The sequence below is a fragment of the Remersonia thermophila genome, chromosome 5 (genome assembly GCF_042764415.1).
Source record: "Remersonia thermophila strain ATCC 22073 chromosome 5, whole genome shotgun sequence".
In the NCBI taxonomy this organism is placed as follows: Eukaryota; Fungi; Ascomycota; class Sordariomycetes; order Sordariales; family Chaetomiaceae; genus Remersonia; species Remersonia thermophila.
In genome coordinates, this window is record NC_092221.1 from 3127556 (window position 1) to 3153703 (window position 26148).

Below are 26148 nucleotides of genomic sequence, written 5' to 3' on the forward strand. Positions count from 1 at the left end.
GGCTCGAGACGCCGCAGCCATATCTGGGCGTAGCCACCACTCCGTAGGAATGGAAGACGCCATTCCCAGGGACTCGGATGATGTCCCCAAACCACCCCTGGAAGACCATGCCCCCACCCACGATCATGGCCGATACTGGTGTGTAGGAGCGCTGGGAAGATGGTATGGCAGGAGCATCGGGAGGATGGCAGGAACACCAGGAAGCATTCGCTTAGTTATACAGCGAGACCCTTGTATATATAGGTTCTTAGCTACACGTTCTTTTCAAGGACCTTTTCTTCTAGAGAATCAATCGTCTGTTTGTTAAAGATTTGTTGTCGCGTTGTTACGCCTACGAATCTGTTGATGCCCGGGGGCCACAATCTAACACAATACCTCCGAAACAACGCATTGACATTGGCCACAAAGTAACTCTGACCTGAAATCGTTTGGTGTATCCTGGCAAAACCAACCCACACCCCAACATCTACATTTTCACATACACCGACGGAACCGTCTCGCTTAACATTCGTCTCAACACAACAACCCGCTTTCCTTGACTTCCAGCAGTTGAACTAGCACTCAGAGTCCCGAACCTGATGCTTAAGCTACCCGACTTGGTCCAAACCTCTAGGTAAACTTCCCCAATAATCCAGCCGGTTAAGCTACAACACCACCACAACAAACCTACCTTCTACTCTCACCAAACGCCTGAATCCGTATCCCACTCCCCCTCTCCAACCGCTCTCCCGGAGAAAAGAAATAACCCACCCCCTACTTTCCACACCAAAAACCCAACCGCCGCTACCAGCAATACCGCGTCCACCCCGGGCCTTCGCCGCAGCCGTGTTTGCAAGCGCCTGTGCTCGACCGCTTGGGGCGCGGAAAAGTCGTTTGCCACCTCTGCGAGGACAGCTGGGTCTGTCACCGTTGGCTGCTTTTCCTTGGCTCCTAGCAGGCCTGGGGAAGATAGCAGGAGCCCTGGGTCCGCCGGGCGTTGTTTCTCCTCCTGCTGCTCCACCTGCTGCTGCTGATGCTGGGTGGGATTGAGGATGCTGATGGCGTGTTCGCGGAGAGTTGTTGGGGCCGGGGCGAAGTTGGATGTCGTGGTGTTATAAGTCCAGCAAGAAGACATCGTGGGATCAGGCCTGGCGGAGGGGAACAACCATGAGGTGGCTGCTGACCACCAATTTGATGATTGCGGGGCGGGGTAAAGGAGGATCTCGGGGTGTTGCTGCCGTCGCTGCTGCCGATGTTCTTCCAGCTGCTCCTTGGATTGCGAGGAGACGTCTTGGTTGTTGATGGTCTTGTCGCCCAGGAAAACCGCGTTGGCGTCCAGCGCCGAGAGGGAGACACCTCCGATAGGCAACATGGTTGATTTTAGCCAAGGGGCCGGATCTTGGTGGGGTCCGGTCAAGTACACGATCGTGAGGTTCTCTGTCCACACTTCACGACACTGGTACCCGTGAAGCTGGGCGGCAGTGTTGCAACTCTGAGAAGCTCCCTTCAGACCTCAGACACAATACGCTCGATGAACCGCGAGAGAGAATGCATTTCATGGCTAGCACATCATGCTGCGTGGCCCGGCTTTATCAGGCACCGATCTAGATCTCCGGCTCAGCCCCAGTGCCGCCCGCCAAGGGGTGGCACAATGCCGAGGGAAGTCAGCTGAATCAGCCACTGCTGCGGCACAGCGGTGCGCTTGCACGTTTAAGGCCTGGGTTTGGCTTAGCTACGCGCCTGGCGACCTAGCCGCAGCCTTACCATGTACACAGTACGATGTCGTTCGGTTGCCAGTCGTGCATTCCAGCCTTTGAAAATCCATTGGTCTGGAGACTTCGGTTTGGGTACTCCATCGGTTTGCCATCGGTGTACGGGTCAGTTGGTGGCATTGGCGGTGCACATATTTTTACCTGCCTTTGTGGCCCGGTGTTTGAGCGTCACCTAAGGACCCGGTAATGATTGCGGGGTTGTTGGAGCATGACGATGGTGGCGCTACGCCATCACAGCCATGAGATCAACCAACCCTGCCAACCGTTGGTGGAACGTGGATGGCGAGGCAGATATGACGTCCTAGCTCCTGTCTTCAAGGACTCAATAACCCTGACCCGCAACGCTTTCCAGAAAACCTTGTTCGATGAAATGAGGCGACATCATGTCGTTCCATCTTGTTATTCTTTTTCATGTTGAGGGAATACCCAACTTTGCAGGAAACGGAACTCGGCTCACAAGTCTCGTTTCAGCTCACTCAAGAGCCAAGCTGCTCCAACCAGGCAGCCAATCAGTCACGTAGCAGCATCACAAAGGCTCTGGTACAAGGGTTAGGGTTCTGACTTGAGGTCGTTGAGGAAAATGTACCTTGGTCCAGATCGTAGGAACAACAACCAGCGTCTATCCGATCTTGATAGATTTAGCAAGGGTTGCCAGCTACAGATGTATCGTGCCTTGCTTCTTCCAGCACCATTCTCGTTCATGTTATATACCTGCACCCAAAGCGGTCCCTCTGAACCCATTTCTACAATGAGCCATTCTGGCTTCCGCCACCGAGTGCTATTCTGACACCCTTATTACTGTGTATACAGGCCCTTCGATTTGAAACATGGCTTCTAACCAGTGCTGATCGACAGCCCCCGAGACGTGACCGTCCTCTCACCGCACGACGTAGCAGGATGTAGCAATGCGTCGTTTTATCGGTTGCCTTTAAGGGCTCATGGCCCTTCCCGCTATTATTGCTCAGATAACCACACCCAGGAACGGTCGGCGCCTTCGTCGTTAGCCATTAATAGGTTACAATGAGTGCCAGGGGAGGGCCAGCCGCTATTTATAGAGGTTTCCACCAGCTCTGTCCGGGCAACTTGGCGGAGCATCATGAGCTTTTATGCGCAGTGGAGGCGCAGACCTCTGATATGGCGTTCCTGCAAAGATACACATAACAATGTCCAACAGGCAGTCTTGTATTCACGATCTGTCGCCGCTTGGTTCCCTGGAAGGGGTCGGTCGTCCGTTCGAATTCCTCCGAATGGCTGTTCATCGGGTGTCGGCCGGAGGCTGCAGGTAGCGTAAGCGTGTCGTGCTTTGCCTGAACATACGCCTACCGTGTTGGAACGCCTAGAAGTCATGGCACCAGGGATGTAGAATAGCTGCAACAATGGATGAGGTGTAACCGTGTATTCCTCTCATCTCCCGTCGTTATTCATCTGACCCTCAGTTCGTGCATAACATCCGGGTCGCGTCTAAAAGGAAGATAGCAGTCCTCAGAGCTCCCAACTATTCTTCGTAAAAAAGCACCCATATTTCCGACGACACCTCTGTAAATAATGATACGCCTCTGCATTGTAATTTCTAATCAGTGTACATGTAATAGAAATCCTATACTGACCAACCAGTAGTGGGACAAGGACGCGAGGCAAACAGTGAGAGGAACCTGAACGTACCAGGGCACTGAGACATCTTACAATGCCTAGGCCCTCCTCAACTTTGCCGGCATCCGATGATCAAGTATTCTGACTTCATTTTCCATCGCACTGTATAACAGGTATTCCAACCAAACATAACCCATAGCTATCTTCTCTCCATGAGCCATAAGCTCTCCCCCGGTTGTGTATGGAAGCTGCATTGACACAAGTACAACCCAATCAGAGCGTGCTCACGAGTGTGGTACAGAAATAGGCCGCGTTATTCACGGTATGGAATGGTGCGAATAGTATCCAGGGACGTGCCTGACACCGTGACCAAAGTCGCTGATCCGTGCCATCACGTTCAGGGGATTTTGACCATGCCACAATCATCGCCGCTGCTGCGAGCTTACCGGCGTTGAGGATATACACCCGGGAACTATTATAACACCGTCCCATAGGTCTGGCGCGGCGGCTAGCACATTCAGAAATGCTACCCACCGGGCAGGTCCGCGAGGCGCTGCAACCATCACCTGCGGCTTTATCTTGCAGGCCGGACAGTTCCAGCGTCGCATTTCTCGCTAGAGATACCCGCACCATGACACATAACGGCTAGCACCGAACAGCACCACAGTACAGCCACGCCGCCATCAGTCATATGCTGACCTGGCGCGGAACTTTGGTTGGCTCTGCGCCGCATCTTCCATCACTAGCACCAGCGATGCGGCCGCTGAGTGAGGCTTGCTGAGCTCGGCGCTGACATGTTGTGAGCTCCGTGCGGGGCACAGGGCCAAGGTCTCATGGCTATCTTCGGGGACGACCTGTTGAAGCAACTTCGTGTGTGGAATGGGGGCTGTGGTGGTGCCTGTTTTCCTTGGGGTCGAGGGCAAAGCCTCGCTCTTGAGGTGGGAAATTCTGGTGCCTGACCTGTCGTACAAGGCGATGACTCGAAGAAAGCATGAATATCGCACAAGGACACGATGTGAGTCGTCATACCTTTCAGGTATAAAATATCCAGGTGGTACTGCTGGTCTCCCTCTTGACTTCTTCCAGATACAGCGCGACCATCACCTTCAGCAGCTCAGGTATTCTGCAACAAGCACCATCCCAGTCTTGGAATCCTCCTTCGTCTTATCTCCTCAACCTCTCAACCGCTTTCACCATGCACCCCACCGCTTGGATCAAGCTCTTGACCGCCTGGGCCATGTTCAGCACGGCCGCAGCTCTGGCAATCCCTGACAATGGGCGGTCCGGCTACAACTCGGTGCCACAGCCGCCCAATGACAACGACGGCCGTTCCGGCTACAACTCGGTGCCACAACCGCTCGATGCCAGCGGTGGCCGTTCCGGCTACAACTCGGTGCCCCAGGCGGCCAATGTAGACGGCGGCCGATCTGGCTACAACAAGCTCTGAAGCGGCGGCCCCAGAGGCCAATACGACATGCATCACAACTAGAGGACCAGTGGCAACACACCTGATGACGGGAACACAAGCGACAAACGGAATGATTCAGGCAAAGATACCGCAGTCATGTATTAAGCGTTGGCGTTTGGGTATGATGGGACGGCGCGAAGACAGGGGATAGGAGGAGATATCTTTTTGGTTTGGGCGTCTGGAGGGTTTGGTAGTGTAGCGGGACGGGCCAGATATCCGGTCTTGATTTCTTGGAGATTTTCAATTATGTATTTTATGCCAGATTGATAATGGTTCACTATTGCCCAGAAGCTCTAGCTTCTGGAATCGACCCATGTCATCCAAACTTCCCGCCTCAAACCGAGAATCGTTGACGAGTAAATCAGCTCCGGGGTAGCAGTCATTGTCGATAGGCAGAGCAGCCACTAAATTATTGTGACAGCAACAACGGATCCGCTATTAATGCTGCCATTAGCTAGTGCACCATCTATACCTGCTACTGCAACAATTATCATCTAGCGCTAACATTGTTGCTTCGTCCGCACACGATATATGGATATAAGCAGTACTTTTAATGCAGCTGTAAGCCCGAGGTGTCGCGGCAGAGTGCGAACAGCTTCTAGAAAGGGGTGATATCAACGCGGCATCAAGGCCGTTCACCTGGTTTAGGGGTACAGCGCAGCAGCAGGGAACACGGCAGCAACCCGGCCGAAGCTTTCCATGCCATCGAGTGAAAAAGACAAGAAATAATTGATAACTAGTAAAATGTTTCTCTGGTGATGATACAAGACTTGTTGTGGTGGATTGACAAGTTCCAACCTGATTCTGGTGCTGACCGAGCCAACATGCGCCCCAGTTGTTCATTATTGTGTGGTCTCGACCCCTCCTTGATTAGTCAACGACATCCTCAAAGGCTCAATGTTTTCAGCCTGCTCCATGAACCACGTGTAATCACATCCAGTCAAACACCGTGGATCGCTTCCTCCGCCTGATTGGGATCTGCGAGCTCTTGTCCAATTCAGCCTTGGACGAGAGAGACGGTTTACTCATCTTCAATGCGAATAAGACCCTCAGCCGCCAGTCCCTGGGACCAGTAACCGTTCAGGTTGATGGACGACTCGGCGACGTTGCGGTGGGTGATCAGCAGCCAGAAGCCAAACACAGACTTGGCCAGGATGTCGAGCACGAGGTACGTAATGATCTCGGCGTCAACGGTGGTCCTGTGCGCGAGAGGAGCGATAGCCCAGACGCTGAAACGGCGATGTTGGTCAGCCCCTTGCTCCGTTTTGCCTCAGGAAGGAAAGGAAAACAGGTATCCAAAAACCACTCAACAAAGAAAACAGGGCCAACTTACACCACGTATGCCGCCCAGACCGCCAGGATGTACACCGCCATGGGTGTCCAAAGCTTCATGAGCCTGGCCCCCTTGTTCCTCACGGCACTGGTCCCGTGCAGCCCGACATGCCACACCACCACCAGATAGGCGACGGACGCGATGGCAAACCATCCCCAAATCGCCGTCTTCTGGTGCGAGTCCCCGCCCGTGTTCGCTCCGGTGTAGGTCCCGTACGCGGCCGCCCACCCCGCCACCACCACCACGGCGTTGGCCACGAGCGCAGCGAGCGTGTGCGCCCCGGAAACGCCACCGAGCAAGCACAGGTTCAGCAGGACCAGCGGCGTCGAGAAGAACCAGTCGATGTACCGAGCCCAAAACAGCTGGCGGCAAGCGTCGTGCCAGGTGTCGGGGACGTGTTCGTGGTGGTCACGCACCGGGTGGCACGCGAGGGATGAGGTTTGGCCGGTGGCGGCGGCGAAATAGGCGAGCGCGGAGATGACGGCGGCGAGGGTTGCCACGACGTGGTAGACGCGCTTGGAGACGGGAACGTTCCAGCTGAAAAGGGAAAAGATGCCCGCGGTGAGGGTCATGAGGGCAAAGCCAACCCAGAGGGTGCGCTTGCCGGTTTCTGAGATATATTCATAGTGGGTTGGGGTGGCTGGATCAACTTAGGAGTCGGTATGGTGATATGATGGTGATAGGGCATAAGGAAGGTGACGACGTACGGACCACAGTAGGGATGATGGGCCCCGGGTGGCTTGTAGAGGTTGCCGCCGAAGCGAGCATTGCGGCAGCGAACTCCGGGTCGATCATTGTCAGGTTTTGGCGATGTTTATCTCCGTTCGATGGTCGCCTGGCGTAACGGATTCCGAGGAGAGGAATGGAGGCACGGGCGAATCTGAAAGAAAGAGAGAATTGACAGCCTTCTGCACATTCCGCTGGGGACAGATAATATACGACTTTGACAAAGTAGGTATACATGGACTGTTCGCCTCGGCATTGGTCACCTGTCAGTGACGCTGTCCGCATTCCACGTCATTGGTGCCATAATGTTGTTGCGTTGACGAGACGAATGCGGGGATGTCCAACACAAGTCATGAACAAACAGGCTTCCATGCCGTCTCGTCATGTTCGATCCGATTCGACACACGATTATCTGAACACCTTGAGCCGTTCGGCACCTTGAGATCATGCAGCTCAACGAGATGGTGGAAGCCGCATCTGGCCGTGTAAACCCGAGGATGACGAACTTGATGGGCATTTCAGCTCGGTTCCACGGCGCCGACCGCTCCGTGTTTTTGACTGTCTAGGAACTACGTTCTACTGTGTACCTTAGACGGTTGTGTGTTGTTATAGCTCTGACTTGAAGCAAAGGCCGAGGACTGGACAACACCTCAGGGTAGATTGATCGATGAGCGTGGACAACCCTGTCTTGAGCCATGGCCTGGGTGGTGCTGCTGCGGGGCACGTGGGGAGGCTGACCAAATGCCTGGGTACCATTGGCCGGCTTTGAGTGTGGTGGGGTATGCCAACACCACCAACGTGACAGCCTGTTGGTTGGCAGGTCTGACGGTGGGGGGCTGGCAAGCGAAGCGCATGACGTCAGACCATTGTGAACATGGACGGGGCGGAGGCAGAAGGCAGCAGCCCCCGCCCTTGGGACCTGAGTCTTTGAGACGAGCCAGACCAGCGGCACAGATCATCCAACGCACGACATACACGACACATTCCCGGACCACGTTGTTGCTCAAAGAGACACGACCCAGAGAACTCTCGTGCCCCATCGAAACTTATTCGCTCTCGACGCGACCCCCGGCCCTCGACGTCAACCAAAGCACAATACAGCACGCAACGCTCATCTTCCCTTTGCACGCGACACGCTCGGCACCCAACAAAATGGCAACCTCGCAGGAAAAGAACTGCCCCGTTGTCGGCACCACCACCACCACCCTTCCCCCTTCCCACCCGGACATCGATCTCTCGCAGCCCGGGCAGACATGCCCCGTGGTCGGCGCCACGACGGATCACCACGCGGGGATTCTGCACAAGCACCCCGCCGTGCCCATCCCCGAGGGCCGCTCGGCCAGCGATGCCTCGGCGTGTCCCGTCGTCTCGGGCAAGCTGTCCAGCAAAGACGCCGCGGCGGCTGTCGACGCGACCCTGTGTCCCGTCGTCGGCACGGCCACCACGACGCTGCCGCCGGATCACCCCAGGACGGAGGATCAGGCTGACGATGCCGTCTGCCCCGTTACGAAGGCCACGGTGGGACATCACAAGGGGAAGCTTCATGGACATCCAGATGTGAGCGGCGCCGGAGAGGGGGCGGTGTGCCCGGTTGCTGGAAAGACGGCCAAGGTTTGAGAGGGAGGGGTTGGATGTTTGGACACCGTGAGCTGCGTGTTTGGTAGGTGCCGTAGTTGGGTGTCATCCAGAACAGTGAGAGGCACGGGATCCAGACAGGAGGGACTGGCAGGTATGTGAGGTGGTTGCAGTGTTTTTTTTTTTTTTTTTCCTTTTATTGATATGTCTTTTTGAACAAGAAACAGAGAAAGAAAGAAACGCTGCCGTTTTGCCTTTATGCCTGACTTCAGTTGAGCTGCCAAGCGTCCAGCACCATAGCACTACCGCACTACGTATGGATATCCACCCAGGCTGCATTCTGAGTGTATGGTTTCCACTGTTTGCTTGCTACTCGGCTCCCTATCAGGTACAGTCTCGAAAGGTACATGTGCCTGACTTGAAGTGTAGCTGATTCTCCGCGATTCATCTTCCCGCCGTCGCCTTCACATTCATGGATCCTTGCCATGGTTGCTCACACAGACGCTCCCGTCCGGTCCGTACGCGCTGAGAGGGGTGTCATCTTGGCATGCAGGTGATCTGACAGGACACGCGGATCCCCTGATGCGGGCGGATGGGGACCGCGAGATCAAGATGGTCCCACTTGCACCAACTCATGGATGGACTTTGCTGGCATCACCTCAAACGCAACCCCCATCCCGCGCCATTCCGGCGAGCGTTGGCTCGGAATGCTCGGCCGTGGGCGCCACCTAGACCCAAGACCTCAGCCCATAAAGGGTAATTACATGCAGGACCCGTAAATCGCAGCAGGATTCCCGAAAACAATCCTGAAACGGCCATGCCCCTAAAGGACCTACCTTACGACCTTGCCCAGCACCAGACAGTGCCCTGCAGGGCTGTTGGGGGTTCACCTGGGACGGTTGGTAGCATTTCTCGGCAGCTGATTTGCCGTCGCCGACACAGCGCCGCGCATGGCCTGGCCACAGACCCGACCCCGGCACATGTCCCACTAATTTTAGGCAGGGTATAGTTAGTTAGTGATCCCGACACCCTGGAACTCCCGGGTCCTGGTTAGCGGTTGCAGCCATGCAACACGGTGGGGCTCCGGTCAGCTCAGGTAAGGTACCTGGCCTTAGGTTACCGGGGGTGCCGGCAATTGCCGGATCACCAACTTCCACCGACGGGAGTCTGGTCACCTCCTGTCATCACTTGGCTGCCCGTACCTAAGGTATGGTGCCCCGCGGTGACGTCGACCTACGACCAAATAGTTAAATCACCGGGACACCAGGTCAGGCCGCCGCCATGAATGACCCTTGTTTGAGGTCTACCCGCGCGGTTGACCCGTTCTTAGTTTCCCGGTCAGTTCGACCTCGAGTCAAGTCGGTCTTGCTGTTCTGTGATTTGTCTTTGTGCATAGCAGCAACGGCCTGTTTCGTCATTCTTGTTGTCGGTTTTTTGTTGCGCTTAGGCCTGGCAGCGCTGGAGTCGCTTTCGGATTTTTTTTGACATCTCCGTACCCACAGAGTTGGCACTTTACCTATTACCTTCTGAACGTTTTTCTCCCTCTTTGCCGGGAGCTTCCCGAGCTCTTCCTCAGGCGTGCCCTTACCTGACTCGAAACCCCGAAGTTTGGTCTCCTAGCCTCCTCAATTATAATGCCTTCCTTCACCTCCCGCCACTACACGCCGCACCGCTGGCAGGCCTTCAGTACCCACGACGACGACAACGACGACGACGACGACGAGAAGAACAACAACAACGACATGGAGGGCATCACCTACACTGCCTCGAACTCCAAGTTCGCCCGGTCAAAGGCCAAACGCAGCCTGGCCGTGGACCCCTCGGCAGATGCCTTGCTGCTTGACCACGTCAACCTCCCGTCGCCGCCGAGCACACCGCGCCGGCACCGTCCTAGCAGCCAGAGATATTCATCCGTCTACAACCCCTCCGATTCTCCTCCGAACACTCCCGGCCGCAGCCCGAGCAGCAGCACCAGCAGCCTCGGGAGCAACGCGGCATCGCCGTCGGTCCCCGGCCTTTCCTTCTCAGCCACCTCCACCCCACCGACTCCCAGCCTCCCCCGCTGGCCCACATCCTCGCAGCGGATCTCTCGCCTCCCCACCCGGTCCCGCGCCAGGGGAACCTCATCACGGCCCACGTCCCCGACCCGCGTTGAGGACGCGGATGTCGAGATGACCGGCACCACCGACGGCGGTACCATCCCGCTGCTCACCGGCGCACCGCCGCTGACCCCGGTGATCCGCCAGTCCCGACGCACGCCGTACTACCCGCCCAATTCGTCGCGGAACGTGGACCGCACAAGGGTGTACATGTCAAGGGGTCCGCATTACATGCAGAATTGGACACCGCTGTCGAGCTTGCCGAGGCATGTGCAATTGCGAATTGAGGAGAGCATGGTGAAGTTTACGGCGTGAGTTTGTTGAGGCGGGCGAGGGAACGGCGATGGATGCGGCGGAGGGGGGCGATGATGGGTGACCTCATTCCGTTTCTTTTCTTTCTGTGTGTCTGTCTACCTCTCTCTGTACTCTTCTTTGTCCTTGCTTTTGGGGGGTTTCTTTTCCACTGCACAGGTACATGGGAACATTCGGCGCTAGGTTGGATCATCGATTGTCGTCCATTTTGGGGACTTGGAGTATCGGAATGGCATGATATAACTAGACATTGGGATGGCGTTGCAAGATCATGTTTCAGGCTAGCAGGAGCAGGATCGTACGGACAGAAACCTCGGCCTACGATGAATGAGCATGGCCAGTCAAACTGATGAAAAACGGCGATGAGAATGCCGGGTGCCAATGGCGATACAGGAACGGTGTATGCTTCATTGCATTGGGCTGTAAGAACCTAAGAACAGCACCTCTGCCTGCAACCGAATCACAAACACAGACATCATCATGAACGGAAGATTATGCGCTACCGAGCTTCCTGTACGACGAAGCAAAGTGCTTGTCTTTACTCTTCGCCATCTTTTCCCGACGCAAAGTTGCCATGGCCCGTCAAAGGCGGCTGGGAGGAATGTGACAGACAAGATAGCATCCGGAAAGGCTCGTCACTGAAGACGGTTTTTGGGGATGCCTCCTCGAGGCCGAACTGCTTCGCTTTGCCGCGAGTTACCGGCCGGACCTCGCAGTCGTCTTCCCATTTGATCTCATGGAACTCTGGTTGGGCGATGACGCGGTGCTTGCGAATGTGCAGTCGGATCAGTGTGTGGCGTATGTGCATGCTGAGTCGAGGCTTGCGGTAAGGGTGCTGTGGGGTGTTGAATGAAATATACGGTGACGGAAGAAAAGACGTTCGACTGAAATGAGGGGGGAGCGGTTTGAGTCAGAACGATTGGACTGACAGAGAGAAGAAGGGGACCGAGAGCAATGGCTCAGTTAGAGCTGGTAGGGCGCAAAGCATTAAATGTTGGACATTCAGATATTGGAAGAGAGCGGCTCAGAAACGTGGTTGGGCACCATGCCCACGAAATCCGGCCGTTGGCGCCTTTGTATTACGTTGTCGAAACCCGGAGGACGGGAGCTCTGTGGGTGTCGGCTCTCCTTGGCAGGCCAGTGCTCACAACCACATAGGCGTCCGCTAGTTTTTTTTCTTTTCTTTCATGTTGGGCTTGCCTCCGGATTGTTAAGCTTTTGCACCCAAAATGTCCATGTCCGGAAAGGTGGGGCCGAGCGTCTCCACAAAATGCTCGGACCTGAGGAATGGCGGGCCCGACCACCGGGCCGGCCTCCGGTCTGCCCCGGTCAGGCCAAGCCCTGAAACAAGGCAGCGAAGAGGTCCAGCCGTGGAGAAATGCAGACGGTTCATCGTTAGTTGTGAAGAGTCTGACCCGATGTCCAACCGTCTGTCTGTCTTTATTCGTAGTAGTTCTCAGAAAACCTTTCCAACTTCCTGGACAGCCCCTGGGGTGCGCATGTGCGGAGTTGGGTCTCCCGAACAGGTCCGATCCCAATCCGTCCCAAAGGCGACGAGGCAGGAAACTTACTGTGCGTCAAGGCAATCGACTGGGTCTTGTGGATGGCCGAAGCCTGAGCCCGGGGCAGTCTGGGTTTCGCAGTGCGAGGCGAGGCAAGCCCGCCTTCAGACCAACGCAACTATAAGGCCTGTTACTCGCCTCACGCCGCGTGCGTCCCGTTTCCTCCTGGTCTCCTTCTACTCATCTCCTGCCTATTCCCGTGACTTCTTCCAAAGCTACGGGACTCCCTATCACCTCATCTCACCGCTCTGCTTGAAACAGCATGAACCGTCGCTACGATCAGCGGAACCCTCCCTACAATGGTAGCACGTATGATGCTCTCCCTTGCGTCTCAACAGCTCCATACGACTCGGGATGTGCCCCATCCCAGGCCATGCAGCCAGCAGGACCATCGCTAGGGAGGATGATCACCTCCCCGCCGACCTCCTTCACCGGCCAGGCTCCAGGGACAGGGACGCCCCTCGGCGCCAACCCATCACCGCTTCAAGGCGCGCTCTCGCCACCCACCTCCCTCTGGACGGCCTCCGCAACCACGCCGATCATCGAGGATCTCTGCGTCCCACCTCCGCCCATGGCCTACCCAGTGCCGGCCGCTCTGTCGGCGTTCCCGCCCGTAATGCCACCCATGCAGCACGTGTACGGCATGCCCCGCGCCGCGGTCTACCCTGCTGCGTCCGCCGCAGGGCTTCTTCCCACGACTGGAACGATGCAAGGGATGCCTTCGGCGCGCGTCGTCGGATCCTACCCGCCGTATGCGGCGACGCAACAGGCGGCAATACACCAGGAGCAGCAGAGGCGGCTCTTGCTTCAGCAGCAGCAGCGGGAGGAGCAGGAACAGGCACAGCAGCAGGGGTGGGCGTTGGGATTCCCGCCGCAGGGATATGCTCCATTAGGGAGTTTAGGGACGGGGTATCCGAATGCGGTGGCGTCGACGGTGGGTGCAGCAGCGGGGAACGGGATGATGGATGTCTCTTCGGGCTGTGTAGGAGGCGGCGATGCCGCGGACGGCGAGATGGCGCCGCTGACGCCGGTGGAGGAGGCGCTGAGAGGGCTTTTGAGTCCGGATATTGGGTTGGCGGGGATATGATCTAGGAGTATGGACGGGGTGACACAGACAAGTATATAGCGTATGTCACATGTTCTTTTTGATGATGAAGTTAACATGACGATAATCATGGTGATCCTCTACATAAGAAAGAGACCTCGTGTGCAGACTTGCTTGTCCGTCCGGCTCCTCTCTGGCACATCGCCTCCGAATCCCGTTCGGCCCAGGCTCATCGCCCCTGTTTCCGACAAAGCCTCCCATTTTGAGCCCCCGGATACTCTGTCGTGACGTACCACTCACCGCTCCCCGGCGTGTTGGGCGCCCAAAACACACCCCACGGATCCCAAGTCCTCTTCACCCCGACCAGCCTTCTCATGCTCTCGCCATAAAACCGCCACTCCCACTCCTCCTCCATCGGATCGCCCTCATTCAAATACGCTCCAACACCTGGCATGAGATCCTGCCACTCTCCAACGTACTGTCTCGCCCGTGCGTCTCTTGCCCGCGCCTCGGCTGCACTCAATACCGTCCCGATGGCGTCTTCCTCAACCAAACTCCCCAGCAAGACCACCGGCCAGCGCCACGCCGCATTGACCGCCCCCCGATCCGACCAACGGCTCTCCCCTTCGGGCCGCAGAGGGGCCGGCTCGGGAATCGCGTAACTTACCCCCGAAAACGTGTACCCCGCTTCCTCGACCGCGCGCCGTATCGAGGCGAACACCTCGTTCCAACCTATGTTGGTGTTCACGCCAGAGACGTTGCGGAAAAGATAGCCCGGAAAAATGCGAGATCGGTACCGTGTCTCGCGCAAGCGGGAGGGCGGGGCGGTGAGGGTGCTGTCCGCGTATGGAAAGGTTTGGATCAAACTTGCCTCCGGAAAGGGCTGGCCGAGCTGTTTGTACAGCGGGTTCAAGAGATCGAGCGTTTGGGCTTGGGAAAGGTTGGGAAGGGTGATCTGGGTGGAAAAGTTGAAGGAACCGTTGCCAAGGGGGTAGATGTAGTCGTGGCAATAGCCGCCGTTGGAGGTGACGAAATTGGCGCAGAAGAGGTAGTAGCTCGAGATGGAGTTCCAGAAGACCTCGCGGGAAGAGGGAGGGTCGGAGGAGGAGATAGAGAAGGTGATGGCTGCGCGAGCGATACTTACGGGTGCGTAGGCCCGGAGGATGACGGAGGTGATAACGCCAAAGGTGCCTGGAGGGGCTGGTTAGCAGGCTGACCGTTCTCTGGGGGGTTGCCCAGGGGAATGTACTTGGTCCGCCTCCGCGTAATGCCCACCACAGCTCCTCCTCTAAATTTTCGCTCTTCATGTCGATCGTCCGGAACCGTCCATCCGCGGTGACGACGTTGACGGCCAACACCTGGTCGGCTCCCAGACCAAACTTGGATGTTAGCCAGCCGTGGCCGGCCACTGAGATCCATCCGCCCACAGCGCCAACGGTTCCGCCCCCAGGTGTCACGACAGATATGTTGTGTTTAGCCATGTGCTTTCTGTGCTCCCAGCTCTCCAGGCCAGCCCCAACCTGGACAGCCATGCCCCGGTAGAGCCCAGCTGTGTATTCAGGGATGAAGCTGAAGTCCTTGATGTTGTGCACCCAGATGCTCAGGGACCCAGCTCCCATGGAGCGTCCAGCGAAATCATGACCGGTGTTTCTGCTTCGTCAACCTTTGGCTCTTCCTCGGCGGCCACACAGGAAAACATACTTGATCACCAGCCGGATATTCTTGTTGCGCGCAAAGTTGATGGCCGCCTGGATGTGCTTCACCGTCGTGGCGTTGACCACGTACTCCGGATACCCGCCCCGGGTGCACTCGCCCGCCGTGTTCAAGGCCAACCGACAGGTACCGCCCTGCGGCCACTGCGTCAGCGTGGAGAGGGGGTCATTGAGCCATGTGTGCGTCTGCCCAGATTCTTCAACCAGCCAGCGGCAGGTGGTTTCGTTGTAATGGACATCATCAATATGGCACACCGCCGCAGCCGGTATGGGGCGTAGCAGGGCACCGCCCAGTGTCTTGTTCAGCTGTGCCCATTCAGCATCGGTAGGCCAGTCCTCGGTGCCTGGCCAGGCTCGGCATGTTGGCGTGGCACCATCCCATGAATCCCGCTCTGGTGCTGCGTCGAGGTCACCGAAGCCGATGGTTGACAAGGACTCGACATCCTCCTCTGAGAGGCGGATGTTCTCAAAAGGGAGAGTTCTGGCTACCGCATATCTGACGACAAGCACGAAAAAGAGGCTGGCGAGATGCATGATGACAAGGACTGGAGATGAGAGTGACTGGTGGCTCCCTCATTCGAGATTGGTTGTATAATAATTACTCCAATCGTGTACTTCTGGCTGACGGGCTGGTTAAAGGCTCCCCTTTTACAGTGGGCATGCCGTTTGATGTTCTGGAGACAACCTGCTGCGCCTAGAATGGTACAGGTTACACGAATGCGTCGGAGACTTTAGCCGATGCAAGATGCATTCCTCAAATAGGTAGAACAACGGAGAGAAACGTGGAGGAAACCATCAACAACTCGATGCACAACATGGAGAAACAAATTGGGCTCGCCAACCAGACATTCTAGCCGGCGAACCAGATGCCACGGTGGGTTGCAAGTTGAGAACGGAAGAACGCAACAGGAAGAAGCGGACTTGAGACGAGTCAAGTGTCCTTGTCGTGTTCCATTTCCTCATTTGATGCATTTGATGGGGGTCATGACGCCCTGACCTGAGACCTGCTCAGAGCGAACACCTGATAGGTAAATTAGTATAAACCCGTTCGTCATTGTCATTAGTTACACTCTGCTCCTTCGCTATCCGTCGCATCCGGGGGTACCTCTTGTGACTCGACTGGGGTCTAGGTTGGTTGTCTCCAAGGCCGAATGAAACCCGCTGTATTACTTATGCGTAGGGGAACAAGAACAATCAGAGGCTCGGGGGGCCCGGACGGACAACGGATACATACAAGAGTGAGAACACAAGTAATTATTGCCGGATCCACCGTAACAAATGAAGGTGGAAATAGCAAGCACGGTAGCTAGCAAATAATCCTGTAAAGCCTCTTCCATTTCGGCCAGCTTTTCCTTTCCTCATCCTCCTGCTCCTTGATGACGCTCAACCTTCCCCCCCAATCCCTCCTCCCTGTATCAATGTCCATGTCCTTTGTCCTCACAACCTTTGTCCGATACCACAGCTTATGTCCCAGCCACATAACCACCACAACCGGCAACGCGAGGCACTGCAGGAAAAAGTTCTCTGCCAGCTCGACAGCCGACATGGGCGCCCCGTCCGCGCTCGGGAGCGGATCAAGCGCCACCCAAATCTGCGCAATCAAGACGACAACGTTCAAGATCAGGCCGACCCAGCTTCCCGCGACGCCTGCCTGAGCCCGGAAGGGCAGGTCTTCCGGCGACCGATTCGCCCTGGTCCACGCCTTGCGCAGCCTGATATGCGCCAGACATGTACTCCCCCAGGTAAATAGCGTGCTCAGCCCGCTGATGGCAAGCAGCCAGTCGAAAATGCTCGCATGACTCTCGTAGCTGGCCAGATACGCCAGCAAACCAAAGCTGCTCACCGCCAAAATTGCCACCAACGGCCTTCCCCTCTTGTCCACGTAGGCGAAGATCCTCGGCGCCTGGTTCTGCTCCGCCAACGCCGCCAAGGTGCGGGACGAGCCAAACACGGAGGAGTTGCCAACGGAGATGACAGAGATGAGAATGACGCCGTTCATGACGCTAGGCAGGACGGTCTCTCCGGCGCTCTCGATGGCGATGACGAAGGGACTGGCGGTGGCGTCGGCCATGTTGGTGGCGCCGAGGAGGCGAGGTTCGTTGTAGGGCACGAGCAGGCCGACAAGAATCAAGGAGACAATGTAGAAGAGGGTGATGCGCCAAAAGACCTGCTTGATGGCCGTGGGGAGGGATTTGCGCGGGTTGGCGGTTTCGGCGGCGGCCTGGTGGTGGTTAGCCCGCGATATTCAGGGAGGAGGGAGCGGAAGAATGCCCCGAACTTACCAGGCCGACCAGCTCGGTCCCGGCAAAAGCGAACGCAGCCGTCACGAACACGGTGCAGAGACCCTTGAAGCCGTTGTTGAAGGGTCCAGGATCCCGCCAGTAGGTCCCTCCGATGTAGCCGCCGGTCGGGGTGCCGCCGATGTTGATGACGATGCCGAGCAGGATGAAGCCGACGATGGCGGTGACCTTGATGATGGCGAAGATGAACTCGGCCTCGCCGTACCCCTTGACTCCCGCCAGGTTGATGGCCACGATGACCAACAAAAACAACGTCACGAATATGGACCGGTCCAGCGCCGGGTTCCAGTACGCAACCGTCAGCGCGCCGGCGATGACCTCAAGCGGGAGGACGACGATCCACTGCATGGCGTAACTGCGCAACGCGTCAACGTGTCAGCCTGTCACCTTTCCAACGCCCACGTCCCCCCTGCGCGGCCCCTCGAGACGCAGAAAACAAAACTTACTTCCACCCCATCGAAAACCCCCAACTCGGATCCAAAAACCGCGTCGAATACGCCGAGAAGCTCCCCGCCACGGGAAACATAACCGCCATCTCCCCCATGGCCTGCACCGTGCACCACAGCATGACCCCCACGATGGCGTATGCCACGAGCAACGACGCAGGCCCGCCCTGACTGAGCGCCCTCCCTGAAGCCACGAACAGCCCCGTCCCGATCGACCCCGAGATGGCAATCATCTGCAGGTGCCTCCCCTTGAGCTCGCGCGCGAGGAGGGTCGAGGCGGTTTTGCTCGTCGCGGAGCGCAGGTCGTAGTACCGCTCAGTGCGGTGGCTGCCGGCAAAGGAGGGCCGCCGGGAGCGGTTCTGGCTTTGGTTCTGGTGGTGGTGGTGGTGGTCATGGGGCCAGTGGGTGTCAAAGTCATCGTCGTCGGCGGCGGGGGTGACGTGGAGGAAAGGGCTGGCGGCGCTGGTGCCCGTGCTGCTGGTGCCGTCGTCGCGCCGGAAGGAGTCGATAAAGTTGGCAAAGTGGGATTTAAAGGAGAGCCGCCCGGCGCGGCTGGCCGGTCGGGAGAAGGTGGCTGCGGAAGCGGCGCTGCGCGTCCGGCCGAGCTGGCTCATCTCGATGTCGCTGTGCCGCGAAGGCATGGTGAGGGTATGCTGGCGTCGGGGACGGGGAAGGCGAAGGGGTGCTGATGGGTGGGTGATGATGCGTAGGTGACGTGACGTGGGTACCACTTCCGGTCGGATCTTGTTGGTACTATGTCTACATGAGGCACCGTGAGAGTTGCTCGCCTGGTTGACCGAAAGTGCCCCGCCTCCTGCCGCTGTTCCGAGTCTTCGCGGAAAGGAGATGCTGAGACCAGCCGACCGTCGATTCAACCACCTCGTCTTGAGGTTGCCCAGCGGCGCACTCTTGAGCTTGGTGGGCGTAGGAAGTAGCTCGGTGAGTGGGCTTCGCTCTGCCGGAGGCCCGAGTGCCGGACCAGGATGAGGCCGCGATGCTCGTCGCACAGTCCCCGGAGCTCCTCGTGGCGAGGTATCAGCGCAGACCGGCACGTCCCATGTAATTCCCGAGGACTGGGTCCGTCTTGACAAGCGTGCCCATAGATCGATAGGCAAGACGTCGGCGTGGACTTTGACAACAGCTCTGGGGATAAAAACATGGTGGGGTGCCGGTGGAGGGTGTCAGACGGGGGTTGTTCAACGTTGAAAAGCGGAGTACATATGCGCATCGTCGCAGGTGCTGGAGCAGACAGCGATTCCTTGGCAGGGCAAATCATCAGCGGCCTTGGGAGGATGGGTCCGGGGGCCGGCTTGTCGCATGCATGGCTGGTTTGGTTTTGGCGCGTTCATGGTTCGGCACCGATCCGAGCATCCCTCTACCACTAAAGACCAACAAGGCCGGCTCAGGGACTCGGCGGCCCATGTGAAAGGCTGCCAGCCGGCGTTATTATCGGGTGGAATCCGCAACATCCTGCACTATTCTTAGCGGCATTCCAGAAGATAGTTAATGGTGTGGTGTGTTACGCTAGAGGAGAAACAGGCCCAGGGGTGGGAACGGCCGAAACAACACCAAGCACTTCGCCAAGTTAGCTTCCGACAACGCCGACAAGCGATAACGGATGTAGCGCTGCTGGCGCTGGGTGTTTTGCACGCCGTGCGCTGTGTCTGTACAAAAACCGGGCGTGTCTCAAAAACAACTGGAATCTGGAAGCATCGGAGGCTGCATCGGCGGGCTGACAGGCTGCCGGTTCATACTGCACCACAGGACGGGCAGTGAAGGAGACCTGTCTTTCGCTCGGCATTGCAACCATAATTCCCTCATCACACAAGGGAAGACGGCCATCCTGCGAGAAGACTTCCGCTTCTGTCAGTGCGATGCTCAACTCAGCTAGCCTGCCCGGCGGTTGTCCTGCGTTCTGTCAGGGAGTCACAACAGCCACGAGGCTCTCGCGTGAACCTCCACCCAACGACCCCCACGTACACCGGAGCCAATCCTGCCCTTTGTTTCGCTAGCGCCCCCCCAAGAGATTTCATCGCTGATAACGACATTCTCTAGCGATCACTTGGCACCGGCATCTCCTGTATGCTGCGTACTGTGTATAGTACTGGTAGTGGGTAGCACCGTTGGCTGGGAACGCCCCGTGCATCGGCGACGCTGCCCAAAGCCACCTAGCTCAGGGGCAAGCTTGCTTCGGTTCCTGGTTGGGTCGCGTGCTGAGCCAAGGACGCCACGCCGAGCTGCGTGAACCACGGGTGATGCACCGAAGGACTTGTGGAAGAACATGTGTGTGAGAGAGAGAGAGAGCCTAAGTCCCTGCAGGACCTCTGCGGCCGTTGATGGATAGGATGCCGCCTGGGGAAGAGTGCCGCATCGCAAGAAGTCAAGATGGACACATGCTTCATGGCTTGCAGTTAGCTTTAGGAAGGAAAATGTTCGTTACATGGCATCTAGTAATTATAGACACTAAGCTACAGAAAACCCAAGAACCACAAGCAATATGAAGCATCAAGAGCCTGATTCGGGGAGCCCCCTCATCTCCCGCAAACGAATGCTTGACCCGCGAAGCCGCCCTTGGACTCGGGCCGTGACCACTCCATCCGCCGGCCGCAGCCTGATGCCGTGCGCGTCGTCCGCATCGGCATCCCGAGGCTCACGTTGATCTGCCGCGGACACCGCCACCTGGATGGTTGTCGTCCTCATCACCCCGCTGTTGTCCCGCCTCGGCGTTTGTGGTGGACGCAGCCCTGCTCCTCGGGGAATCAGCGAGTCTGCACTCCCGCTGCTTGCACGATCGTGAAGCGCTTGTTTCGCCCTCTCCAGGTCTTCATCCTCCGCCATCTCCGTCTTCCCCCTCTCCTCAACCCCCCCGACCACTTCCTCATCCCCCGTCTCGTCATCCGGATACCCCAACCCCATTTTCATCGTCCTCCCAGTTCTCAATCCTCCGTTCGCAGCCCGCATCGCCAGCCCCTCTTCCCCAGGCTGTGGCGGCTGGTACCTGAACCTCTTCTTCTTCACGCCTTTATCCCTCACGAATGTCCCCAACACCAACGTATTCGTCACAAACGTCGCCACCAACACTTCCACGCTTGCCCAGCCTGTCCTTGTCGCCTGGTATCCGTCATCCTCCAGCACCCTGGGCACCCTGTACACCGCGACGGCGACGCTGAGCAAGTGCAGCGCAAACAGCACGATCAGCAACGCCTTTCGCGAGGCTGGCAGGCTCCGCGCCTTCAACACAATCGCCACGGGGAATGCCACCAGCAAAAGCTCCGTCAACCCGTGAAAGACGGTGTGCACGATCAGGTAGGCGTAGCCCTGCCTACACTGCCCGCCCGGGTCCGGGGTGACCTGCCAGTGATGGGAAAAGGGCCGGCACTCGGCGAGGTTGGCGATGACGACGCCCAGGAAGGTGACGGCGAGGATGATGCGGCTGGCGAGGAGCAGGATGGAGTGTCTGCGCTTTCCGGACTGCCAGACGAGGTGGTCGAAAAACTTGAGAGTTACGAGTTTGAGGAGCCAGAGGCTGCTTGCGTGGCCGGGCGGTTAGAGAGGGGATGCGGTTCAGGTGGGAAGGGGAAGCGGGCAAGACGTACATGGCGGGTTGCAAAATGCGACTGATCAAGACGAGCTTGCTGCCTATCTCACGGCGAGCGATGTCTTCTTTTGTCAGGGGGCTCTCCTCGGAGACGAGAACGTTGTTGGTGCCGAGGACGAGGGCGGGATGGATGAAGGCCATGCGAGCGAAGAGCGGGAGCAAGACGAGCGCGGCGACCTTGTCCTCGCCAAAGAGCTTTTCGACGCGGATGAGACGGCCGATGAGACGGAGGAAGATCACGACTGTGCACATGGCCACAATCCACCAAGATGTGAGCAATGTGGCCTTGTCGTCGCTGAACGACCGAGCTGGCGGGGCTGGCGAGTAGAGTCCCATGGTGGCATGGCGGTGCTTTGGGATGTGTGACCGTCACCGGTGGGCGTGAGAGACTGACTGGCTGATGGCAGGTTCCTTGAAGAAGCAGAGGAAGAGGATTCTAGCACCGTAGATATGGAGTGATGATGGCTCTCTAGGCGTTTAGACCTCTTCGGGTCCGGAACACCGGGCTGGAGACATGTGGGAACCCCGCTAGCCGGGCGATGAAACAGTACCGTCTGGCATCTTCGGAGCAATCCATCAAACAGTCCATATCTTTGAAATGCCAAACCGACCCTCGGTGGCCTGCTGGCGTGGTGGCCCTGGTAGGAGTCAGCTTCGCCTCACGGTCCCTGCCCTGGCCCAGAGGGCCAAGCCATGGCGTATGCATCAGTGATTGGGCATCCCAGCCAGCCAAGCTCAACCTCCGGTCGGTTCGTTCTGCAGACAAACGCATGTGGAGTGTGTCACGATAAGACATGGTCACCCGTAATGGCGAGCTCGTGCCCGCGCGGGCGAGCCCACCGTCAACACCGCGATAACTTAGTGGACTGGTAAAGTGGACAAAGGCAAGCGCTAGGTACTCTCTTCAACACGAACCTCGACGGTGGAGTCGGAACCCGGCGACCAGCTCAATGGCGGCACGGCGCTCGAAGAAATGACAGGTACCACCAGGCGCTGACGATGGTGATGATGTTAAACAAATCCACTTCGTGAGAGCCTGCTCGTTGCTGATCCACGGACAATGCCCAAGTTCATCAGCGGTTTGTTCAACCGGGCCGAATCGAGGCCAACACACTTGGCGGGATATGAACCGCGAAGGACATCAACCAACAGCTTCTTGCTCCAAGCCCGTCACCGGGGAGCTCGAGGGGTATTGCCGATCTTCTGTCCAACATAATGCTGGCATGAGTTCCTTTTGTCCGCATCGTGACACATTGGAGGTCAAGGTGACAGGGTGACAAACGAAGGAATGCTTCCCCCCATTTTCGCGCCACCCCACGAGTCCAACCCCCTGGCGGACTGCATCGCCGAATCCAACCAGGTAACCCCTGCAGCGTTCACATGCTGCAGCATCCACCGACCCGCGTTGGGTCGGTTCATGCTCCGAGGTTTCTATTTTACACTTCACACTGGAAGTGTCGAGAATGAGGTGATTCTCGTACTCGCGATCAGAGGCAACAGGAACATCTCTTTTCACCAACATGCATGCTTGGCTGGCAGGCTGGGACAATGAAAGGGACGGCGCCGTGACAGGCCTGCCTCCGACTGTTCCCAACCACCTGGAGGCGAGAAGGCCATGGTAGGATTTCTGGCACATGGCCTCCATAAAAAATGGAGTGCGCTACAACGCTGGCTTGACATCCCGTCCTATCTGTCGCTGACGGAGCAGCCTGGTGTCTTTGGTCTCCCATTGGCCGGGTGCCGAGTCCAACATGCCAGGGACAGTGACTTCAATGGTCAGTCATGCCGGCGAGGTGAGACCTGCATCATTGCGAGCTCTCCACCCTCACGCACGCCCGGAAGCACTGCAGCCCTATCAATGGCATCGCAGCAACGGTTAAACCGTTACAGTTGCAGCAACTGCCGTTAACTATCCCGGCGCAGGACTACATCTGGACCAACATTGGGCGACGACCCAATAGTAGTAGATCCGGCCGTGTCAGGAACCGGATGCGTCGGCCGGTTTACCAGTAAGCTCTCTGAATCTTCGTTGACGGCGCACGGCGTAATTAATATACGATCTCACCCAACACATGCTGTTATACAGAGGCGGCTCGTTGGGGTACCAATCCAGGCGCTCACACCCTCGCCGGCCTCTGCACTCTCTGCACTCTCTGCTACAAGTAAGCATCTTGTAGGGCCCAGGCCGCTCTCCCGGCACTCAAATGCATGCCGCATCCGCCCGGTCTGAGCCACTCCCGAACCGTTCAAGGTCCGGTGGTAGCCAAGGCTCACACAAACCCGCCACGTTCGCGCGGAGGATCCCACTGGACGAGCAGAACTCCACAATCACGGCACCTTTGATCGCTGTTCTCCCAGTTGATTCTACAGGTGGGTTCGTGATGTGGCGTCAGCGTGGAACTGCCGGCTAAACGTCCCGTGGTGCTGCTGACGTTGGCTGCTTGGGGTTCCCATGCACCAACGGCACATGGATATCAGCCTCTGAGTGGTCCCGTGATTCACTCAGGGCTCAGAAACCATATCATGTTGCAATAGAATTGGGCAGAAGGGAAACGCGGATGGTCCACCGCCATTTCACTAGCAAATGCGTGACGGAAGCGTCAAGCAAACATTTGCCCCATCTTGGTGTCCCTAGTGGTTGGTGGTTGGAGAGGAACGCCACCTCAGGGTTGGATGCAATAGGTGAGGCATACAACAAACGGGGGGAAGTACAGATAGCGGAAGGGCACGATATGCCAAAGTAACCAAAGCAATTGATTAACTAAGATCCTGGCATAGTTTCGCTAGGATATCGACGATGACTTGAACATAGGTAGACCTGCAGTGACAACCAGATACCCAAGGCCGGTTCCTTTGCCAAAGTTGTTGAGAAGTAGAAAGGTCACGGAGAAAGAGAGAAGCTGTTACTTATGTAAACTCCACTGAGTGGCTGCCAAGAAGGAAGATGTCTTTTAAGTTATCGAGATTGGTCAAGTAAGGCGTGCTGAGAAGAGAACAAGAAATGCAGGATGGCAGGCCTCTCGGTTTCACCCTTGAGGAACTTGAAGGGTGTCCTACAGTAGCGGTATAGCAGAAATCCCAGTGGAGATAAGGGAGGAGCTTGACCATGAGGAAATTTATACCTATTCATACGGGTAGATAGTTCAGGGACATACGGGCAGTTAATGAGAAAGACACACGCTTTCATCGTGCAAAGATGTCACATGGTAACCTATCAACACACTCGGTATATTAAAGACCTCTGTATGAGTGTTGAGAGCGAGCAATGACTCCTCGCGCCGGTGTCTGGGACCAGCCCGAAGAGAATAATTTCTAGTACCCGACCTTGCCATATGCACACCTGCTAGGTCGGCGTGGGTCCGTGGTACGACGACCTCGCACCATGAGCTGCTTTACCCAGCAAACGCAGAGGAAATCACAGCAGTGCAAGCAAGTACAACCGCAACACGGAGGACTGTCTTTGCCGCCCTGCCAGACTTCTTGTACGACACCGCCTGCCAACCGTCTTCGTATGCATCGCCGTCTGGTGAAGGTTCGCTCTGTGAGGCATCCTGAGAATGCCAGGTGTCCATCGTACTCTTTCGCCGCAGAATATCTTCCAGGACCCTCAGCGATCCGACGTCGAGGCATCCCCATCGTTCTCTACATGGGCGCAAATATCTGAGAGCAATAGTGCACCTCCTGAGTCTTAGCCAACATGGGTGATCCATGACGTCGGCCCCGTCTGTCAACGCCAGCTGCGCACCAAAGTCAACGCCGCCGTATTGAGCATTGGTAGTGGGGGCGACAGGAACATAGCAGCTCCAGAACCCGTGGTCGCCTTTACGTGTCTTCAGGAGAGGATGGTATGGGTATCCTAGACTCGTAAGGCCAAAGATGTCAACCGTTCCGTCGTCATTGACGTTCCAGATTACCACGGGGTGGTCGACCAGTTGCTTCTTGGCAGTCCTACGAAGCCCCAGAGCCTGGACATCGTCGTATGATAGATTATTGAGCCAGACTATCTGACCGCGCTTCACTTCCACCTGCCGGCCTGTGTCAAGGTCGGTTAGCATTGGTTGGACCATCACTTTGGTCTCTATTGGCGTTGTTCTTGGACGCCGCAAAGAGAGGAAGGCCAAGGCTGCCGTAGGGAGGTGCCCCTGCTCTCTGCCTCGTGGTCAACCGCGGAGAAAAGACCTAGGTAGGTAGCTAGCTGCCTATCTTGCTTGGGTGCTGGTGGCTTGGTGGGATCAACGATGATTTCTCGGGCCAGTCATGACTCTAAATGTTTTCTTTGATGAACAGAACCGAGGGGAACGTGTTATATGCCGGGCCATTGTCTTCCGGGTAAACATGTTGCGCCCGTACCAGTGGCTTTGTTCTCTGAACGGTATTAGTGCTGTCCTATCAATGGTATTGTCTCTCAACCAAGGGGATTGTGTCAGCGACAGAGGGTTAGGTATGGTACATCGTCGGTGCGGCATCCTAACAATGCCATTGTTTAACGAAATAAAATGGGTCAAATATGGACAATTTACACGACTCCTATCGTATGCACCTGAGACCGTCTGTGAGACGCGGAGGGCGATGGCTTCTCCATGAAGTATCCTGCTTAGTCGACGCAATAGTCGTATGAGACTCAGGAGAGG

At 56.9% G+C, this 26148-nt stretch overlaps 8 protein-coding genes across 8 annotated transcripts; 3 read left to right on the top strand and 5 right to left on the bottom strand.

Moving 5' to 3' along the window:
• Window positions 1-783: 783 nt before the first annotated feature.
• On the bottom strand, window positions 784-1351 carry VTJ83DRAFT_6101 (uncharacterized protein; the record flags this gene model as incomplete). Its single annotated transcript, XM_071012776.1, has 2 exons — window positions 784-852; window positions 908-1351. 2 exons carry the CDS (start codon window positions 1349-1351, stop codon window positions 784-786), a joined length of 513 nt encoding a protein of 170 aa, XP_070865476.1.
• A 4479-nt stretch (window positions 1352-5830) lies between these two features.
• On the bottom strand, window positions 5831-6937 carry VTJ83DRAFT_6102 (uncharacterized protein; the record flags this gene model as incomplete). The annotated part of the gene is made up of 3 exons (XM_071012777.1): window positions 5831-6038; window positions 6143-6752; window positions 6850-6937. The coding sequence occupies 3 exons, from the start codon at window positions 6935-6937 to the stop codon at window positions 5831-5833; spliced, it is 906 nt and encodes a 301-aa protein (XP_070865477.1).
• Window positions 6938-8020: 1083 nt separating this feature from the next.
• On the top strand, window positions 8021-8485 carry VTJ83DRAFT_6103 (uncharacterized protein; the record flags this gene model as incomplete). Its single annotated transcript, XM_071012778.1, has 1 exon — window positions 8021-8485. One exon carries the CDS (start codon window positions 8021-8023, stop codon window positions 8483-8485), a length of 465 nt encoding a protein of 154 aa, XP_070865478.1.
• Window positions 8486-10077: 1592 nt separating this feature from the next.
• On the top strand, window positions 10078-10857 carry VTJ83DRAFT_6104 (uncharacterized protein; the record flags this gene model as incomplete). The annotated part of the gene is made up of 1 exon (XM_071012779.1): window positions 10078-10857. The coding sequence occupies one exon, from the start codon at window positions 10078-10080 to the stop codon at window positions 10855-10857; it is 780 nt and encodes a 259-aa protein (XP_070865479.1).
• Window positions 10858-12678: 1821 nt separating this feature from the next.
• Window positions 12679-13503, top strand: VTJ83DRAFT_6105 (uncharacterized protein; the record flags this gene model as incomplete). Its single annotated transcript, XM_071012780.1, has 1 exon — window positions 12679-13503. The coding sequence occupies one exon, from the start codon at window positions 12679-12681 to the stop codon at window positions 13501-13503; it is 825 nt and encodes a 274-aa protein (XP_070865480.1).
• A 503-nt stretch (window positions 13504-14006) lies between these two features.
• Window positions 14007-15707, bottom strand: VTJ83DRAFT_6106 (uncharacterized protein; the record flags this gene model as incomplete). The annotated part of the gene is made up of 3 exons (XM_071012781.1): window positions 14007-15111; window positions 15163-15317; window positions 15663-15707. The coding sequence occupies 3 exons, from the start codon at window positions 15705-15707 to the stop codon at window positions 14007-14009; spliced, it is 1305 nt and encodes a 434-aa protein (XP_070865481.1).
• Window positions 15708-16479: 772 nt separating this feature from the next.
• VTJ83DRAFT_6107 (uncharacterized protein) lies at window positions 16480-18560 on the bottom strand (the record flags this gene model as incomplete). The annotated part of the gene is made up of 3 exons (XM_071012782.1): window positions 16480-17394; window positions 17456-17828; window positions 17920-18560. The coding sequence occupies 3 exons, from the start codon at window positions 18558-18560 to the stop codon at window positions 16480-16482; spliced, it is 1929 nt and encodes a 642-aa protein (XP_070865482.1).
• A 1864-nt stretch (window positions 18561-20424) lies between these two features.
• On the bottom strand, window positions 20425-21853 carry VTJ83DRAFT_6108 (uncharacterized protein; the record flags this gene model as incomplete). The annotated part of the gene is made up of 2 exons (XM_071012783.1): window positions 20425-21445; window positions 21516-21853. 2 exons carry the CDS (start codon window positions 21851-21853, stop codon window positions 20425-20427), a joined length of 1359 nt encoding a protein of 452 aa, XP_070865483.1.
• Between the last annotated feature and the right edge of the window lie 4295 nt (window positions 21854-26148).